Raw genomic sequence first — 21,236 nt, forward strand, 5'->3', positions numbered from 1 at the left:
CAATGAGAATTCACCTTCTAGCTTCATGAATAAACTGATGTGTATTCACAAGTCAGGCCTGAGATTCACAAACTGAAACCCTTATCTTTGCTTAAATTCATTGCTCAGGTTATGTTTTTGATCACTACACATGCTAAATCAATAGCAATGGTTAGCGTTGGCATTTTTGGTGCTCCAGGAAGAAGAGATTTGCAGCCCGTGCAAAGAAGAGGGGTGGCAATCTCTGGCCTGCAGAGGCAAAAAGTTGCCAACCCCTGCTTTAGGGTATCTGGCCACAGATCAAAAGATTGTCAAGCTTAGGAGATGTATCTGGATTCTTTTCTACCAGACATACAGTCTGTTCTAACAGCAATGAACAAGATACTACATTCCATGCTTTTGTCTCCTCCAGGCTTTCTCTAGCTGGGGTTGGACATGACCAACACAAAACAACTACAATTGATAATGCATACAGCACTAGGTCTTGCAAGCAGCAAGGACCAGCAAAACACATCGTCCCTACATGCTCACTAATCTCAAATCATTTCCTAATTCAAAGTCCTGGTCCTAAACACCAAAGCCCTTAACAGACTGGGATTCAGCTGCCTCATTCTTCGCAACTCCGCAAGACAGCTAACCTTTTACAAGGACAATATAGCTGAGGGCACAGTATGCGCCACAACAGAACTCAGGATATAAGCTCCTTGTCAGAATAAATCAGCTTTAAGTCCGACAATCTTCCAATCAAAGTTTTCCCTGGGAACAAAGGCCGTGAATAAAACATTAATTAAAAGAAAATATTTGACATATATATCTCCACACATTCCTATGGCCTTGAGGAAGAGATATTTCTCTCCTTTAAACTTAGTCCTGTATTGAGATATCAAGATAACAACCACCTCATAAAGACAGAGAATCTTCTCTCCTTTCTTTAGGACCTGCTCTCCTTCTGACTAATTTCACTGCAGGCTTCTGCTGTGCTGAATATTCCAAGAGTCTGCCAGGCTGCTCTTGGCCTGGAGGCAAAGTCACATAGCATGTATCAGCATGAAACAAAGATGAGTTCAGGTCACCAGGTGGAGCAGTAGCAGTCTGCCATAAAATTCCTGTGGAGTGTTGAATCACACCAGGTACCAGATGCCTGCCTTCCTTCTCTCCCCTCCTTATCCCTTTAATTATACTGTTCTCCTCAATAAGTGCTTCTCCCTCCCCTAAGACTCCAAGAATGGAGGGAGAAAAATGTCTGTGACCTGCTAAACACTAAACCAGACATAAAACACCCTATTATACAGGAAAAAATTCTTTCTACTGAAATATACAAATTATTTAGGGTGAGGGTTGCCAAAATATGGAATGGGCTTCCAAGGTGCTTTCCCCTACCTTGGAAGAGTTCAAAGGGAGATTTGACAAAAACCTGGCTGGGGTTACTTAACCCCAGCGCTCTTTCCTGCCCAGAGCAGGGGGTCGGACTCAATGATCCAATAGGTCCCTTCCGACCCTAGAAATCTATGAAGGAGTATTTGTCATGAATTGGCCTTAGACAATAAGAAGTCACTGCAGGTATATAACTGGTAAGGCAGAAGAGGCAGCTATTCCAAGAAGCATATAAGATATAATTTGTAGGGAATTTGCTACCATGCTCTTGATACAGAGGTAGAAGGGCTGAACTTTGAGTCTTTCATGCTAGCAAACAGAATATAGAGTGTATATGTTTGCATGCAGAGTTATATTTGGTCTGTCCCCCCTTTCACCCAGGTATATTCCCTATAATCTGTTCATGCACTTTGCAGAGTGATTCCGTGCGACTCAGCATGCATTTTGTATGGTCCAATAGCACAAAGACTATGATATGTATTGGAATTATTTGTATGAAGCCCAATTATGAATCAGGACTATTGCTTTTGACACCGTACATACATGTGATGAAGAGATGACTGTTGCTCTAGAGAGCTTCCTCTACTCCTGTGACATATAGCAAAGTGGATTTCATAATATTTATGGAGAACATGGTTTTCGTGGCCAGGTTATACCCACCACAATAAAAAAAGATTAAATTGGAGGACACATATCAATTCTGCTTTGGTCTTTAACATCAGGGACCAAGTTTCATTCACCAACTTGCCACTGTCAAATAAGTAGTTTTCCCTAATTAACAACTGTCTATACAGTCAATGCTTTTAGTTTTCAAAATGAAAGTTACATCTCTTGATACCAAGTCAGCTGCAACAACTTTCCAATTGTCTTTTCTCTCTCTCCCTCTAAGCCTGCAGACTGCTCCAGAGCTTTCCCAAGCTGCCCCAGGAGTGAAATTAACAAGACCACGATCAGTTTCACAGTAACCAGAAATACAAGGCAACTATGAAACCCAAAAAAGCCACCACATCTTCAAGCTACTTCAGGCCAGGTCCATCAATTAAAGAAGGCTGGCTATAGAAAAACAACATTACTCTCCAGCACACAACACACCTAGACTGGGAAAACAGATGGGTAGAGAACTTTTTCCATTCCAAAAGTCAGAAGTGGGGGTGGTAAGTGACCTAAGTGTAAGTGATTACCAGCTACCTGTTGATTCTGCCTTTGTCCTGTCTGCCACAGCACAGACAGTAGCCAGCATGTAGTCTGCTAGCTAATTCTGAGAGGTCTGCATAAGGCAGAGGGGACAGGGGAGCAGGGGGAAAGCCAGGCAGATCCCCACAGTCTCTGCTGAGCTGCAGTCAGGGAGCAGAGAGGAGGGGCCAGCCCTGCTGTGAAGCAGAGCCCCGCCCTCCTCCTTCTCCAGCCCAGAGAGTATGCCATTTAGTTTAAACTGGAAAAGGATCTGGGAAATATATTGCATAAAGCAGTTTGACCCAAATCAGTTAAGTCTGATACTACATTCAACCAGGTTTATCTCAAACTGGTGCCATTTTCAAACTGGTCCACATGCACTGAACATCTGTTCTGTTACAGATTTAAAACAGTTTCGGATCGCTTAAACCAGTTTATGCGTAATGTCTGTCCCTAGCCTAGATGACCTAGTCTCTCCAAATCACAAAGAAGATAAAAGGTACCTGGAAGTCGAGAGGAAAAACTGTACATACAAGCGAATCTTCATGAAGGCTTACACTGCATCCAGACTAGATTGCTAAAACAAGGTTTGTTTTTTCCTTTCTACCATACTATATACATGTAAACTGTATACTGTGTTAGTTTCACTGCCCACCAAACCATTCTATTTGTGTAACAATCTTTCTGGTGCATATTTTTTACATATATGTTCTGAAATACTACAGCAACTTAGTATTTATCAGGTGATAGTTTAAGGAATTCATAAAGCCTTCAGGGTGCTGGCAAACAAACTGTGTTAGTTATAATGGCTTATCATTCAACAAATCAATCATTGCTACAATAATTTGCCTGTAGTTTTGCCAAAGTAAAAAGGTTTGTTTGTATGCGATGGTTATTAAGAAGCAAAAATATTTGCTGTTGCTAACTAACTGGCTTGCATAAAAAATATCATTAAGTTGTTTCCTATAGTCTGGCAACAGGATTAAACATCAGCTTCAAGTAACAAAATGAGTCTGTTTACCTGTTTTAGTTATTAATACTAATACACATGGATAAATCATTTCATCTGAGCTAAGCCATGAAGAATCCTAAATTTAAAATACTGTTCACTCCTAGGTCACCTTAAGTTCAAGTTACAGAGAAGTCCCCCCCTTGGAAAGTCTTATCAGGAATCTTTGAAAAGGTTTGTGCCTTTTAAGACAAATACAACAAATAATGACTAACTTACAACAAATGGACTTGTGTGTAAAACTGAAGATTACTTGGAAGAACTATGCATCAAGATTCTGTATCATACCTAGAAACACTGGAAGTCTATTAAATATCTTACCCAATTCTGAACAACTTCTCCCCTCAAATTTGCAAATCTATTGTGTTTTAACTTATTCAACACTCAGTAAAAGTAAGTATCCATAAAACTTGTGCCCTTATTCTTGTAAAAACTACAATCAATAGCAGCACACCCAATTTCTAGTCAAAGTAAGTAGCAATGAAATAGTATGATACTTAAACCCAGAAATTCCCATCATTAGGTTTCAGTATTAATATCAACTGCAGCGTGGTCATTTATGACTGGCTTTCTGAGACTCTCTACAGCAGTGGTTCCCAAACTCTGACAGATTGCGCACCACAAATTTAGCAATTTTTTCAGTTCAACCTTAAGTACTGTCTGTACTTAGTAATTAAAAGTGCCTCGACACAGCAGAATTCCTACCACAATGCGAGTACTCGGTGCGAGGGATGCCTTGCTACGGCGGGAAAAGCCTTGGTGTAGTGATCAGCTCTCGCCAAAACTAGCAGCTGCACTGTTTGGATGCATGCTACCGATTGGCTCATTGTAAATTATTCATACCCGGTGGCTAGCAATTGGTTCACTAGCCATATAAAAGCTTGGGTAGTTTCCACCCAAGTCGGAGAACTCCGCGTGTACGTTGGGAACGAGTTCCTTGTGTACCTTGGAGCAAAATTGGAGGCCTGATCAACCACCAACCACTCCCTGTTGCCGACCGTCCCGACGTACCCCGCACCCTGCATGCTCGGAAAACACCGGTGTGCCACCCGGTTTCTTTCTTTTGTTTGTAACGGAGCGTGCCTACACTGTGTGCATCGACGCAAGTCCCTGTATGCCAGTTTGTAAGTAAAGTTCTTTTCAATTCAACCAGTACGCGTTTGTGCCTAATTCCACTCCATCGGTGCGGCCCCATTCTGGCTATACTCGGCCCCCACAAGTACCACCAGCAAATTTTTGTCATATACAGTAATTATAATAAATCTGTTAACACGTACCACTGACAGGTTGTCTGAATACCACTGGTGGTACACATACCACAGATTGGGAACTGCTGCTCTACAGTCTAGGAAGACCACTATATTGAGGAGCAAAATTCAGCAGGAAAATGTATTTGTTTAAGAGGGCTAGAAAATACATACCTTTTTTTTTTTTTGCATACCACACCCTTCCAAGTTAAAGAAGCACCTTCTTTTGGTAATACAGAATGAAGAAAAAAAAGATTTTTCAAAGTCATAGTGATGTCCTGACCAGAGGGAAAGAGTAAACTCTTCAGCCTGGCTGCTCAGCAAAAGGTACAGTTTTAACCCTGTCATAGTCATTGCTGAACTGGCAGTACCAGCTGTGAAACAGTTAACACTACAGCTCTGACCCTGAACAGTGAACCCTGACCTTCACTTCCTGGGGCTGGCAGGCATAGAAGAACCTGCAATCCATGGGGCGGCCAGCAGTACACCACAGGTAAGCAATAAGCAGGTAAGCAATAAGGGGCCCTTTGGGCATCAGAGCAGGGGGGCAACAAAGGCGCCAGTCACAGGGCTCAAGAGCCTATACACTAATGCTAGGAGCATGGGGAGCAAACAGGATGAACTAGCACTCCTGCTTGCAGAAAACACCTACGACTTAGTAGGGCTAACAGAAACCTGGTGGGATTCTTCCCACAACTGGGCGGTACACATTGAGGGTTATAAGCTGTACAGAAAGGATACAGTGGGAAAGAGAGGGGGAGAGGTGACACTCTATGTCAATGAGCGATATACATCGACCCTTATCAAAACGGAATCGGAGGAGGAGAAAGTAGAAGGATTGCGGGTTAGGTTACATGGAGGTCAAGGAGAAAGGGATTTGGTGGTAGGGGTCTGCTACATACCCCCACACTAGATTTGGGGCTCCTGAGGCAGCTCTCGGAGACCATAAAAACTAGGGAGGCGGTAGTCATGGGGGACCTAAACTACCCAGACATCTGCTGGGAGAAGCAGACAGCAAAGTCCCACCGTTCACGCAGGTTCCTATCCTGTGTACAGAACCTCCATCTGACGCAGGAGGTACATGGTCCCACTAGGGGGAATGCCTTACTGGACCTGGTATTGGCAATGGGGGATGACATGGTAGGAGACCTACAGATTGGTGGTCACCTGGGGGACAGTGATCACCAAATAACAGAATTCACCATAAGACGACGAGTGGGTAAGGTAACTAGTAGGGTGAAAGTGCTAGACTTTAGGAAAGCTGATTTCAATTAACTCAGGCGTTTAGTCAAGGATGCACTGCAAAGTAAGAGTTTTAAAGAGTTGGGAGCCCAGGAAGAGTGGCTGTGCCTTAAGGAAATGATCCTTCGGGCACAGAGGGAGATGATCCCGATGCGGGGAAAAGGGGGGGAAGGGGACAAGAGGCTTCCTTGGCTGACCAGAGAAATCCAGAGCAGTCTACAGGCTAAAAGGGGGGCATATAAAAAGTGGAAACGTGGAGAGATTACTAAAGAGGAGTATACCTCCTCTGCTCGCACTTATAGGGAGGCAGTTAAACAGGCCAAAGCTACCATGGAGCTGAGGATGGCAACCCAAGTTAAGGATAACAAAAAATTGGTTTTTTAGATATAAAGGGAGTAAAAGGAAGGCCCAGGGAGGAATAGGACCTCTACTAAATGGGCATAAGCAATTGGCGACGGACAGGGGGGACAAGGCTGACCTCCTCAATGAGTTCTTTGCCTCAGTGTTCCTAAGTGAGGGGCAAGACAAGGCTCTCACTGGGATAGTAGACAGGCAGCAGCAGGGCGCCAGACTACCAAGCGTAGACCCTGAGATGCTGCAGAGGCACTTGGAGGAACTGGATGCCTTTAAGTCGGCAGGCCCGGATGAGCTCCATCTGAGGGTACTGAAGGCACTGGCTGACGTCACTGCACAGCCACTGGCAGGAATATTTGAACACTCATGGCGCATGGACCAGGTCCCGGAGGACTGGAAAAGGGCCAATGTGGTCCCCATTTTCAAGAAGGGGAGGAAGGAGGACCCAGGCAACTATAGGCCAGTCAGTCTCACCTCCATCCTTGGCAAAGTCTTTGAAAAAATTATCAAGGCTCACATTTGCAAGAGCCTGGCAGGAAAAATTATCCTGAGGGGAAACCAGCATGGGTTCATAGCAGGTAGATCATGCCTGACCAATCTAGTTTATTTTTATGACCAGGTTACAAAACACCTGGACGCAGGAGTAGGGGTTGACGTCGTTTACTTAGACTTCAGGAAGGCCTTCGATACAGTATCCCACACCATACTGGTGAACAAGTTAAGAGGCTGTGACTTGGATGACTACACAGTCCGGTGGGTGGTGAATTGGCTAGAGGGTTGTACCCAGAGAGTCACAGTGGATGGGTTGGTATCGACCTGGAAGGATGTGGGCAGTGGGGTCCTGCAGGGCTCGGTCCTTGAATGTCTTCATCAGCGACTTGGACGTGGGAGTGAAGTGTACTCTGTCCAAGTTTGCGGATGACACAAAACTGTGTGGAGAAGTGGACACACCGGAGGGCAGGGAACAACTACAAGCAGACCTGGACAGGTTGGACATATGGGCGGAAAACAACAGAATGCAATTCAACAAGGAGAAATGCAAAGTGCTGCACCTAGGGAGGAGAAATGTCCAGCATACCTACTGCCTAGGAAATGACCTGCTTGGAGGCACAGAAGCGGAAAGGGATCTTGGAGTCCTAGTGGACTCCAAGATGAAGATGAGTCGGCAGTGTGACGAAGCCATCAGAAAAGCCAATGGCACTTTATCATGCATCAGCAGATGCATGATGAATAGATCCAAGGAGGTGATACTTCCCCTCTATCAGGCACTGGTCAGACCGCAGTTGGAATACTGTGTGCAATTTTGGGCACCGCACTTCAAGAGGGATGTGGATAACCTGGAGAGGGTCCAGAGAAGGGCCACTTGTATGGTTAAGGGCTTGCAGGCCAAGCCCTATGAGAAGAGACTAGGGCACCTGGACCTCTTCAGCCTCCGCAAGAGAAAGTTGAGAGGCGACCTTGTGGCTGCCTATAAGTTCATCATGTGGGCACAGAAGGGAATTGGTGAGGCTTTACTCACCAAGGCGCCTCTGGAGGTTACAAGAAATAATGGCCATAAGCTAGCAGAGAGCAGATTTAGTCTGAACATTAGGAAGAACTTCTTCTCAGTTAGAGTGGCCAAAGTCTAGAATGGGCTGCCAAGGGAGGTGGTGCTCTCCCCTACCCTGGGGGTCTTCAAGAGGAGGATAGGCATCTAGCTAGGGTCATCTAAACCCAGCACTCTTTCCCCCAAAGGGGGTTGGACTCAATGATCAATTGAGGTCCCTTCCAACCCTAACATCTATGAATCTATGAATTACAGCTGCCATCCATGATTTCATGCTTCCATTTTGGCACAGGAAATCAGCTTTCCCACTTAAAACGCACATCTCAATTTTGAAGGATTGATTTTTGTGGAAAAGGTGCATGTGGTATGCAAATAAATATAGTATATATTTGAATAGTAAGTTTGAGCTCTGCAGAAAATACTGCAATTGCCATAGATCTACAGAAATGCCCTGCAGTGCAGAATTTTTACAGCATACACAAAGCAACACTAATCATATCAAATAAAAAATAGCACTGCATTTTAACAAAATCACAAGAACTTTTTATTAATTTTTCTTATTGGGTGCACTAAGGTAGTGGCTAGAATAATAATGATTCCTAAAGAAAATAACTCAAATTCACAAAATGCTTTTATACTACAATAATTGCATTGTATGATAATATACATGGATTGTCAACACAGCACATAGCTGCATCAAAGCTAGTCACAAGTCTTTTGCTTTCTGCAAGTCTTCTCTAGGTGCAGAGCACAGACTCTACCCAAAAAGGCTTAAGAAAAGAGAGGCCACAATATTTAGGCTAAAGACAGACATCCAAAAAGCCTGAGCCCGAACTGATTCAACCAGTGGCAACGTGTAGGGGGTGCACATGTACCTCCTGAGCGCTGGTGCACCCCCTTTCAGCCAGTGTTCCCAGGCGGGGGGGAGGGGGGAGCAGGCAGGTGAGCACACCAGTGACCCCCCTGAGAGTGCCAGTGGGGAAGTGGGGGTGCCAGGAGAAGCAGTGCTTCCTGCGGCCGATTGTGCTCACCCGGAAGTGCAAGTGGCATGACGCTAACTAAGGAGGCACCAGTCACCCATGGATTCAACCTTTGCAGGTTAGTTTAACCTGGCTAGGCTGAACTAGTTTCCAGCCATATAGACAATCCCTCTATACTGAATAAATTTAGGCACATGCCTGCAGTGGCTCAGTCTGGAAGCCAGGGGATGCCAGACCAGCCCTCCCACAGAGCTAAACTGAGAGGGGCATGGCCAGACCCCAGCAGGGCTCTGATTAGGGAGGGGTACGAACCCCCACCCTGCCTGCAGTCCTAGGCTTTTCCCCCCGCTCACTGCTCAAGGGGCGGGAGTGTTGCCAGCCTGCAGCCCTGGGCTAGCACTCTGAGGCAGGGGGGCCTGTGCAGTGCATGCATCTGTTGATTATACAGAATTTCTCACTCTCCCTCCCTGCTTCTGTATCCTGTCTGCAGCAAACTGACAGGCAAACAAGCTGGGGGGGGGGAATTAGAGGGGAGCTGATAACAGTGCTTATTACCCTTGTATCTCATTGTTTATGCCCCATTAAGAAAACAGAGAGACACTACCAGATGTCTGTTGATTTAGCACAGACCCAGCATATGGTCTACTGGCTAATACACAGGTACCTCAACAAAGACAGAGGGGAGGGGGGAATTTGTGCTTAGCAGAGAGTTGGGGGGGGAGGGGGAGGAAGCAAACAACTCTTCTCAAATGTTTCCAAGGAAAGACATTAAGCTACCTGTTGATTAGCTCCAAGAAGCCTGTCTGCCTTTGTCTCTCCCACAGCATAGACTGTAGCCAGCATGTGGTCTGTTAGCTAATCCGGAGGTGTCTGCTAAAGCATAGGGCCAGCAGGAGGGAATAATCCCTGTTTAGCATGGAGAAGCCAGGGAGACGCAGAGGGAAGGGGCCAACCCTGATATGAAGCAGAGCCCTGCCCAGCCCAGAGAGCATGCTGGAATGCTGGGGATGTCTGGTTTGTCTTAAACCAACAAGGGGTCTGGCACAGACATTGCACAAGCTGGTTTGACCCAGCTCTGTTAAGTCTGATACTACATTCAACCAGGTTTATCTCAAACCAGTTTCAGCCATTTTCAAACTGGTTTATGTGCACTGAACATCTGTTCTGTTACAGTTAAACCAGTTTCTGATCACTTAAAATAGTTTGTGTATAATGTCTGTCCCTAGCCTTAAAGTATGCAGAAGTGCACTGCTGGAGAGGCAGGAGTGAAGTAAAATGTTTTATTTCCCCCATTTTTTAAAAGACAACTATCAATTCAGCTCCCCCTTCTCTATTACAATTCTAAAAAGTTACCTAAAGGGAAAGAATCACACTCTAATCACTTTAGTATGTCCATCCAATGCACTAGAAAAATCTTTTGTTAGATATGCCTTTTCTAGCTTTCAATGCTGGAAGCAGCCATACATGTTCTGGCTTGATAAGAGTCACACCAACATGTCACAGCTTTTCATTTTTCTAGCAAACAGTTTTAATCAGGAGTGAAAGCTCCTGTTGATTCATGTTGAGTTACAAATTCAACCCAGTAACTGCAACAGATGTCTCCCAACATCCTTTTACAGACAACTGACTTGCCTCATGCTGTCAGAGAAGTCTACAGATGTCTGAAACAACAAGTGGAACTTAAAAATGCAACAACTCTAGACCTTATTTTAAGATTAATCACTTTTATACAGATTTCAAAACCATTTCATCTGTATTTGTGAAACTAATTTTTGCTGCCAGCTTTTTCATTGTATTTCAACTTTTATTTTTATATTTTAGATCACTTATCTCTCTCCCACTCCCCAAACATTATCTTCCCCGAGTTCCCTTAAAAATAAACAACGTAAGAAAAAAATATTTCAAATTATTCAAGTCCTACAACTGCTAGTATTTTTTTTAAACTATATAATGTTGGATATAACTTTTTTTATTCTGTGTTTCTCAGGTATGTTTATATTGTTACAACTTAAAAATTGAAATATACAAATATCATCTTATCAATACTGCTGTTATAAACATTTAATATGCAACTCAACAAACTAGCTATTTCATGTAATTCATCCAAGCTTAGAAGATTTTATTGGCAGCTATTTCTAGGCAGTTACCTTTAGCTATGAAAATATTTTAACCTTGCAGTATCAAAGTATACTTTTTCATTGTGCAGACATGCAAGTCTCCCATGGTTTAGCTACAGTTATATTACTATACAAAACAAAAACCACTGAGATCCATTCAGCTATCCAGTAGCTAAACAAACATTTTTTGTACTCCCCAGACTCCCTCAAACAGAAGATTCCCACGTTGAGCTTAGATATAATACGTACCAATGCTACTTAGAGAACTGCTGCTTTCTGAATCAGATGGCATTATAGACAGCACACTGTAAGTGGACCCTGGGAAAAAACAAAAACAAAAGTTGATTTGCATCCTTTTCAAATCAATCTGATATCATTTCATGACAGGCTAGACTCCCAGTACCCTAGACTGGAGAGCACAAACCTCTCTAACCTATGGAAATCTAAGATGAGGAAAGATTTGTGTTCATTTTCAAACTAATTCAGTGGTAAGGTTCCTAAGTAGAAAGCATGCAAGGGAAAGGATGACTCCACAGAGCAAAATGACACACTAGAATTACTAGCGCTTAATGCAGATTAAGTGTGCTAAACTGAAAGTACAAATTTAGCTTTGTTTATTTTTTTAAATTACAAGGCCAGCAGCAGTGAGTGATTTCTGTTGCAGTGTTAAAAATCTAAACAGGATCCAGTTGAAAACAGTCTCTCATTTATTTTCAAGAAGCATGACAGCCCTGGTTGCCAAAATCACTTCCGAACATGTTAACCATGATGAGAATTTGTGTTCAACTATGAGTGCCATGGCAGCAGCCTGGCATTAATACAATTGAGCAAAAAACATTTAAGTCACCTCTCTTTAGTGGATTTTTTCCCACCAAGACTCTCGAATTTTAAGTTCTTAGAGCTAACCAAGCACTTCTCAAAATTGCTCAGACTCAAACACATGCTTGTGTATACATCTTTGCCACATCTCCCTCGGTCATGTGCAAGTTCTGGAATTTTTCCTATATCCTTCACCTCTTTCAATTCTTAATTTGGTCATCTGCTACTGTCAAAGTGACATTTGATCTGGCTTGGATCACCCATGCTCTTAGATGATAATCTTCACACAAGCGAAAAATGAGATTAGTGCCTGTTGAAAAGGATCTAGGGCAGGGGTTGTCAATCAGGGGTACGTACACCCCTGGGGGTACTTAGGAAGGCCCAAGGGGGTATGCAGCAGTGGCAATGAGAAGCAGGGGGCAGGGCTGCCAGAACTTTATGGTGCTTGCATGCTGTGCACTACATGCCACCAGCACATTTTTGCCGCTGCAGCATACTGCCAGCACTTCTGGTTTCACTGCCACAGATGTGTAGTGGGACCTTCCCCCGCCCCACCTCCTCAATTGACTGGCTACCAGGAGACACCCCGCTTCTCGACCAGCTGCTGGGGGTACACCAACCAAAAAAGGTTGAAAACCCCTGATCTATGGTAAAATGGGCCTAAGCGAGTTGAGACAAAACCTGATTTTTTATACAGGATTTAGGTACTTTAGCTCCCAAAATCTTCTTTTCAATAATTACAGTCCTACATGGTAAAATCACATGATAGTATGTCATTAAATAACTTCCAATTCCACAGCCACCTCCACAAAATCTACATTTGACAGAGGACAACCTACTTCAAAGAGCTGAACCACCAAAACTGATTCATCTGTCTTTCCTGAACCTTGAAGAACTCTTAAATACATTCCCCTATCCACATCTAACAATTTAAGAGAGCATCTAATCCAATCTTTCAGTTGGTTAACCCACGAAAGGCACACACGAGAGCAGGGATCTGCAATGTTTTTGGGCTGAGTGCCATAAAACCCCGCAACCTGAACTTTGAAGATGTTGGCATGCCCGAGGTAGACAGCAGAAGAGCTACAAGCTGCCTGATGCTGGTCTTGGTAACGCAGGTCTGGCCCCTTCTCCATGGTGCTTCCCAAGGCATGCATGCAGCTACTGCTGGTAATAACCTGGGCCATAGCTCCAGACCTCTGCCTTCTGCAAACAGCCCATGCTCTGGGCAGGCCCCTGCCACTTGCCATAGAGCCCAGGCTGCTTGCATCAGGCTGCTGCAAACCTGCAAGCAGCTGCACCAGGATCCAGAGCTCTGGCCCAGCTCATTGCTGGCAGCAGCTGCATACACACCTCGGTACACATGGCAAGGAAGTAGCCGGGGCAGCACATCCAACCTCAACTGACCTGGAGCTTCTACCCAAAATGCCCTTGTCTCCTGAAGTCTGATGCTCCAGACCACCACTTCACTGACGTGGGCATGCCTCCTGGGCTGCACATGTGGTGAAGACAAACCCCAAGACATGGATATGGCACAGGCCTGAGCCTGCCCAGGTGGGCTGTCAAAGGCAGCCAGTCCCTCCACTGGGGCTGTGGCCAGCAGGAAGCAAAACCCACAACCACCCTGCCTCCTGTGGGGGGATCCCAGGTTGCACCACTCCTGACCCACCCTGCTCACCTGCGCTGCAGCCCCATCAGCCCCAACGCGATGATATGTGGCATGTCCAGCTCTGCGGGCTATGCACCTGAGGCAATGCAGCCAGGCATGCCACGCTCCTTGTAGAGCTCCTCTAGCTCCATGCTGACCGCCTGTCCACCCACAAACATATTGCCCCTCAGCCCCTTCGCAGCCATGCACAGAGGCACACATGAAGCTGCCACTGAAACGGAGCCCAGCCAGGGCTCTGGACCCCAGTGCAGCTGCCTGCCACAGCTGACCCAGGCTCTGGGCAGCTGTTGTCTGGAGCTCCGAAGCCCTAGCACTGACTCAGTGGCAGTATTGGCAGCAGCGGCAGCATGCACAGCCCTAGGTACATGGCGGGCAAGGGGCACGGGGTTGCACTGCCTCAGGCCCCTTCTCAGCCATGCACCCTGGCAGTGGCAATGCATAGGGGGTAGATGTGCACCCCCAGAGAGCTCTGGTGCACCCCATGACAGGCCACACTCCCCGCTTAGGTGAAGGGGCTGGCAGGAGCACTGGTGCCCCCCTGCAAATGCCCACTGGGGAGTGGAAGTGCTATGGCCACTTACGAGAGCCAGTGAGATTGGCCATGGGGGGGATCCCCCCAGTTGGCGAGATTGGCCATCAAACCTATTCTCCATCAGCTTATTACCATTGTTCGTCACACCAGGTGGTGCTGGGGAGAAAAAGGTGGCACCAGTTGCCTATGCACCCCGGGGCACATGCATAGCCACTGCCATGGGGTCCAGCACAGCTGTTTGCAGCCTCCCAGCTGCCTATCACAGGCAGCCCAGGCTCTGGGCAGCTGTTGCCTGCCATCAAGCGCAGGCTGCTTGCAGCAGGGCTTGTAGCCTCCCAACTGTTTGCTGCAAGCAGCCTGGACTCCATTGTTGGTGGCAGCTACCAAGAACCTAGGCTGGCTGTGCTGAACCGAGCAAAATGGCGTCTGGGGGTTGCCAACCCCTGCACTAAAGCATTACTATCTTAATAACCACTTCCTTTTCCAGAAACCAAAATCAACCCTATTCAGCTGCACTATCCCTATCCAAAGAATTATTTCACCAGTACAAACAGTGAAATGGTAAGCTGGAATCCTAACAAAGATAGGTTTAAGATGTCAAAAAGGAGATGGACACTTCTGGTACATCAATGTCATCTGATACACAAACCAGCTGCTATTTGGTCATAGCAGCAAACTAAAACATGTTTATTCTCAAGATGCCATTTCCAAGCTTGGAAGACTAATTTCAGTGCCTTTGTTTCTGCCATCACCTTACAAGAATAAAACTTCAAAACTGTCTGGCTGGTGATGGCAAGAGTGGTGGGTGAGGGTAACATGCCAAGTCTTATTTATTTGTCGGAAAAATTGTAGATACTCTTCAGGTAGGAGAATCAAGTCCTACCTGGAGAACTTATAATCTAAGTCATCTTCCTTCAACCCGCAGAAGGAGCTCACAGAAAGAGATGGGGAATGGGATATAAATTAGAGGCTAATATTATCTGAAACGAGTCACAAGTCAAGGGAATTTCTATCCAGACTAAGATTTGAAGTCTGAACCCCAGCAACCTGGCCTAAAGAGAAAGAATCAGGAATTTCAGGACTTGGCTAGAGTTAAGACACTTTTTTTTCAGTCTTACATTTTCTCTCTCATGCTTCAGTTTTGGTTTCCTCCCGATTCTACGGGATGAAGAGGGAAGGGCACGAAGGCTGAACGATTGGTTTGTATCTCTAGTACAAAAAAGCAAGCAAAGACTGGTATTTAACAAGGATATTAGTTTTTCTTGTCTTCGTTCTTCATGGTACATTGAAGCACACTACCCACAAGACTATCTGATTATTTGCAAAAAAGCAGATGACATAATAAAACAAGAGATACTTCTTTTTTCTTGACACGCAAATAAATCAACTACCTAAAAATGAGAGCGCTAGATACTCAGCTGATATAAACCTATGACCCAGAGGGGGGGACAATTATTTCAGCTGGAGGGCCATTTAGTGAGTTTTTGTGAGTTGCCAAGGGTCATAACAGTAGCTCTGCCCCTTGACAGGTGCCCCCCCCCCCCCAGTAGCCATCTTGGGACCAGAAGTCCCACCCCCTAGCCCCTGAGCTTTGCCACTGGAAGTCCTTCCCCTTGCCCCTGGAACTACTCTAGGGGAAGGGCAGGAGGGCATCTTGAAACAAGAAAAAAACTAAATCATATACTAAAAGTCAAACATCTACTATAATGTATTTTAGTTTTATTTAAAAAAATATTTTCATCCTGGTTTATGTACATTTGCATAGTGTGTATAGAGGTAATTGCATAATAGCTCAAAAATAAAGCCTTACTCTTATATATTGGGGGGGGAGGGGTTGAGAGAGGGTACAGCTGTGTGCATGCATGGAGGTATACGGTATGTTGGGTGTTGTGGGTGTGTGTATACATGTGGGGGGTGTGAGCAGGGTATGGGTGTGAGGGAGGGTAGGGAGGTATGGGGAGCCCCCTACATGTTCTCCCCCCCTGCCACTAGCGGCACCAGCACCAGGCCCTCCGGGTGCTCATGGCCTGTGCAGGTACAGCTACCCAGCTGCTCATTGCTCCAGCCAGTTTTGGAAACTGCACATGGTGGCAAGAAGCAGAGCCAAGCCAACGAGCCTCTATCACATGGGGATTGCGTACAGTTCCTGGGACTCATGTGCCACTGCAGGGAAGCTCTGAGCAATGGAGCTAGCTGCTTTCCCTGTCTCCACGTGCAGTGCATAGGATTCCACTGGGAAGCAGGGGGTGCGGCTCCCTTCCGCTTCCAACAGAGTCTCAGAAGCTGCATGTGGTGGCAGGGAGTAGGACTAGGCCACCAGCTCCATCATGTGGGGCTTCCCCCCAGTGGTGCACAAGTCCCGGGAGCAGCACATAAGCCCCATACTATAAATCCAAGCTGGTCTGGCTCTGCTCCTTGCCACCATGTGCAACTCCCAGAACTGGCTGGAACCACTAGATGGCCACGTCTGCACGAACAATGAATGCCCGAAGGCCTGCCACCTGCTGCTGCCACCAGCAGCCAGGGCTGTGAACCATGGAAGGGAGGGGTATCCCCACCTCCCCTCACACCCCACACCCTGTGCACCTGAGCTCTGAGCTCCTGTTGCCCCACAGGGCACGGGCCCCAGACTCCATGCTCCTGCCAGCCCCAGCCCCAGCCCCAAGCTCCCAACCAGCTGCAGCTTCCCTACCTGCGGCATAGGGCAAGCACTGCATTAGGTAGGGGCAACAGGGGAAGCCACTGGAAGCTGGGGAAGCCAAGCAGGTGCCCTAGCAACTGCCGCAAGTGGAACCAGCAGCCCTGCCTGTAAGCTGTGCATGCTGGCCAAGACTGAGGTCGGGTCCGGGGCCCTCCAATGATTGAGGTTGCAAGAAAGCAAGTGGGCTGGGTGGGTTACAATTAATTAGCGGGCATCCACAGGCTGGATCCAACCCATGGGTCATATTTTGCCCACCCTACTATAACCCAATTTATTTGAACAGAACCAAAGCAATTTATATCAGCAGAGGACTTGGTTCCAAATATGATAAAATGGGGCAAATGCTGTCAAGTTGACAGCAATTTTTAAACAGGGATTTTGATGCCACCCCATACCTTCAAACTCTTGAGCATCACTAAAAACATAACAGAAAATAGACACACAGAATGGAATTGACTGATGTTGGAGATCATTTTGCCTTACAAATGTTTGCAAAAAAAGTTTCAAAATAGACTAATTATTGAATAATTCCACTCTATTATGAAGAACGTTTATTACAAAACATATATAAGCATGCTTCTCACAACAGAGTATTTTCTTAAGACATAGTAAGTGCTATTTTTCTCTTCCCTTATTTTTAAAGTTTTGGATGTGGTGAAATAATGAGTTTTGCTCTTATTTTAGTGACACTTATTAAATATAAGCTGTTATTCTGCTGGCACTCATTAACTATAGACAGAGACCCTCTGTGTGGTGTAAGCTTCACAACATTTAGACCATCCACTACTCTCCTGACCTGCAGTATCGCCAGTAGTCCAGAATAAGCAGGAATTGAAGATACATGGTGCAGAGAAAAGTGACAATTTTCTCCCAATCTAGCTACATAAACCAGTCTGTAGCTGTGACCAAACACAGCTGCATAGCTGCAGACCACTTCAAAAATGGCCGATCTGGTGAAAATCGGAATCCTCATTGCATGAGGATTCAGATAAAGACATTTAAAAACATAGCGTCTTCTGTAACTTGTGTCTGCCTGCCTCCCAGCCTCTGAGCTGTTTTCAGAATGGGATGGAAGAAAGAGAGCACAGGGAATTCAGTGTGCAGTTTTTCAGCCCCCTACTGGAGGGTGGTGTGGGTGTATTGGAGCCCAATGCCCACCAAGGTGAGGGGGCTCCATTTCATCTACCCCACCCTTCAATCCTGGCTGCAGAACTCCTAAAAGGAGCTCCTTCTGCTTCCTTTCCCCTCTCCCATTCGGAAACAATGTGACTGGCAGGGAAGAGAGGCCATTGCTAAGGGAGACCAGCTGCAGGCTCACAGCTAGCAGCTACATTCCCCTCCTGCCTGGAACCAACAGTGAATTTCTGTTTGGTCCAAGTGATCGCAGCAACTCAGAATGCTTCCTGCAAAGCATTCTCAGTTACAGTGGGGAGCTGCATTTCTGTCTGCACCCAAACTGGTACACACATTGACTTAACTGGGGTGTTTTACGACATAGAAAACTCTTTGCCAGAGTAAGATCAATTTAATGAAGAACTTGTGCACAAAATGAATGTAGGTCTCAAGACATGGAAGGTAATTAAATTACATCTACAAAAATCACTTTAGCCCAGAGCCTCAAAAGAGTGCAGAAGGGATTTAGATGCATAAATACCTTTAGGCTTCTGGCTGCTTGCCTTTTCTAGTATTCTGCCGTTTAACAGAAGGTCAAGAAAGACTTACTGGTCACTGGCCCTGTTAATGGATTCTGTCCCTCTTCCAGAATTTCTGACAAAGGAATAACTAGGAGAATTCCAATGCCCTTGAAACTATCCCATTAAGGACACATACATGACTAGTTTTTCTATTTTGCAAAAATACAGAGAGTCAAGGGACTCATGAATAACCAGAAAGGAAAAAAAAAAGTTCTTGCGATTAAAGGTAGCTGTCAGAGACCCATGAGGTCTGGGTAGTTTCTGACCCTGCCAGTACTCATGTGCAAACATGAGTAAACCATATATTTCTGCACTTCCTCTTCACATCTATATATACACACACTTCAAAGCACCTGGATGTAAAAATGAATAAATGACTGAAAGGAGCTCAGAAATTAAGTTAAATAACTACTGAAGAAAAGCCAAAAATTCAACAAAGAAAAAAGAATGTGATACATTTCCCCTCCCCCTCCCATCACTTCAAAATTACTCTTTCAACAGTCACATTTACTACTTAGCCAAAAATTCATAATAAGCATGTCAGACATCTTGGTAGTTCCAAAAGTCTGCACCAGTCAAAGTGAATGTATTTAAAGTTTAGACTGAGAATCAAGCATTGCATCAATGTTTCTTTTGATGTAGATGTGTCTTCAAGCAATACTCTAAACTAAACTCTGCCAAGAGTAAAAAATGGATTACAAATATAGCATGTATTATCACTTACATGGCACTAGATGCATACTAGGGGCTATGACACCTCAATCCTATGCTGTGAATGCCCCAAGGCCCTAACATATTGGAAGCAGAGCAAGAACCTCATTTAAATCAATGTAATCCATGAAGGCTCCAGACTGCCAAAGTATATGAAGAATTGAGACCTTATTAGAGGAAAAAAACATTCAAACAAGGATGCTAAAACACAGGTAAAGTCGTCAATGTGATGTCTAAAATGTGCCTTCTGGGATCCAAAGTTTTCATTGGCCACACCCTCTCCCCTTCTCTTTCTTTCTCCATCTGCCCAATTGGTCCATGTTTTTTCTTCCCCCCTGCCCCAGCAGCATTTTTTCCTATTACATCAATCAGCTCATATTATTCTATTTCATACACACATATTTTAAAATGAAGTTTTGACTAACAGTTTCGCTTTCAACAGACAGAATTTGAGCACTGTTTAACCAGAATAACATTTTTAATCAGGAAAAAATACTGTGCAAAACTGATTTTTTTTTTACAATAAATTTGGATTTTAAAGATGTCTGACTTTGCAGTAGAATACTCCTAAAAACTGTGATGTAAAAACAGAGCTCTTATTCTGGATATTTTAATAAGGATATAAACAATACAAGTGGGGAATATTTGATCTGTTGTTGACCTGATTTTCAAGAACCCTAAAATAAGCAAGTACCGGAGTATAATTTTAGAGGATAAAATGCTGCAGCTAATGTTTAACTCTATTAGTGTAATTGGGGTAGAAAGTGGTCAGAAATGCAACAAAGTATGAATCTGCTCAGAGTTTATACTTGGAGGCATTTCATCATCATCTCTAAATACTATATTCTTTAAAGTGCTTGGTAAAATAGCTTATCTTTCCAGAATATATATATATTTTTATAATTTTTTTAAAGAATCTGAAAGTGATACATATTGTTTTGAAATAATCTGAAAACTTTTATTTGATATATCTATAGATAGCTATATCTATAGATATTTATCTATCTATAGATAGCTATCTACCTTGCTGGGGTCGTTTGACTCCAGTACTTTTTCCTGCCATGGCAGGGGGTCAGACTTGATGATCTGCTCAGGTCCCTTCTGACCCTACCAACTATGAAACTATATCTACTATAGAGAGAAATATTTACGTTTTCAGATTCTAACATTAAAAAAAATCCTTTTAGTCTATTTTCACAAGAAAATTCTAAATTTTAAGAACACAAACTCATTTGGGAAGGAACTACAGATATTTCATTGAAAATGTCACCGTAAATTGTTCATGAGCTGGAATCTTTGAAGAGTATTATTGTTCTGATACTTATTTGGAAGGTTAATAAAGAAAAGTATTTTATTAAAAAAAGACAAAAAAAATTTCAAACTTGGTCTGAGCTAGCCTGTGGTCCTGGAAGCCCCTGGCTTTGGCTAGGAGGCAACAGCAGCTCCTGCAGCCAGTGCCTCCACACCAGGAAGCAGGCGCTGATAACCAGCACAGCACCAGCAGGGCAGCCTCACAACCCTGTCCCTGGAGGCAGCACCTCCCACCTCCTGCCCCAGCAGGTGAAGGGCTCAGGGTTCCTGGCAGCACTGGGGGAAAGCCAGGTCCCCGCTCCAGGCCCAGGGTAGAATGCTCTCTCTTAGTGACTCCAGTGATGCCAGGCACAGGTCCACATGGGTGTCTACCTCTCCTGCCCATGGACCCTGTGCTTTGTCCCATGGTCAGCCTAGCTTCTTGCCCACATGGCCGGGGCTGGGGGGGGTGCAGGGGGGGGGTGCAGACAACTCCTGCTTAGAGCGATCCAACCCATTTCTTCCCCACCCTCTTTCCTCCATGATGCTGTGGCTCCTGGGTCTGCCTTGCCAAAAACAAGCTTCAGATTTCTTCCATTCCTTTGTACTGGAGCTTGGGAGGGGAAGAGGGGGATTGCAAGGGAGTTGGGAAGGGAGGAAGGAGTGGCACTGAGGCCCAGAGTGGGGCACAGGGGGAAGCAGCAGCCCCTCTATTCAGGGGCTGGGAAATGCTTTTGCCCCACCCCTTGCTTCCAGATGCAGAGTTCATGGTCCTCAGCCCCGCTGTGGTGTGTGGGTG

General features: G+C 45.1%; 1 protein-coding gene across 1 annotated transcript in view; it reads right to left on the reverse strand.

Moving 5' to 3' along the window:
- The window catches only part of DLG5 (discs large MAGUK scaffold protein 5), a 200,535-nt gene that overhangs the window by 112,153 nt on the left and 67,146 nt on the right, over nucleotides 1-21,236 (reverse strand). The window contains exon 2 of the mRNA XM_006269642.4: nucleotides 11,271-11,339. Coding sequence (XP_006269704.1) covers nucleotides 11,271-11,339 — 69 coding nt within the window. The remainder of the gene's footprint in view (nucleotides 1-11,270; nucleotides 11,340-21,236) is intronic.

This window comes from Alligator mississippiensis, chromosome 6 (assembly GCF_030867095.1).
Source record: "Alligator mississippiensis isolate rAllMis1 chromosome 6, rAllMis1, whole genome shotgun sequence".
NCBI lineage: Eukaryota > Metazoa > Chordata > Crocodylia > Alligatoridae > Alligator > Alligator mississippiensis.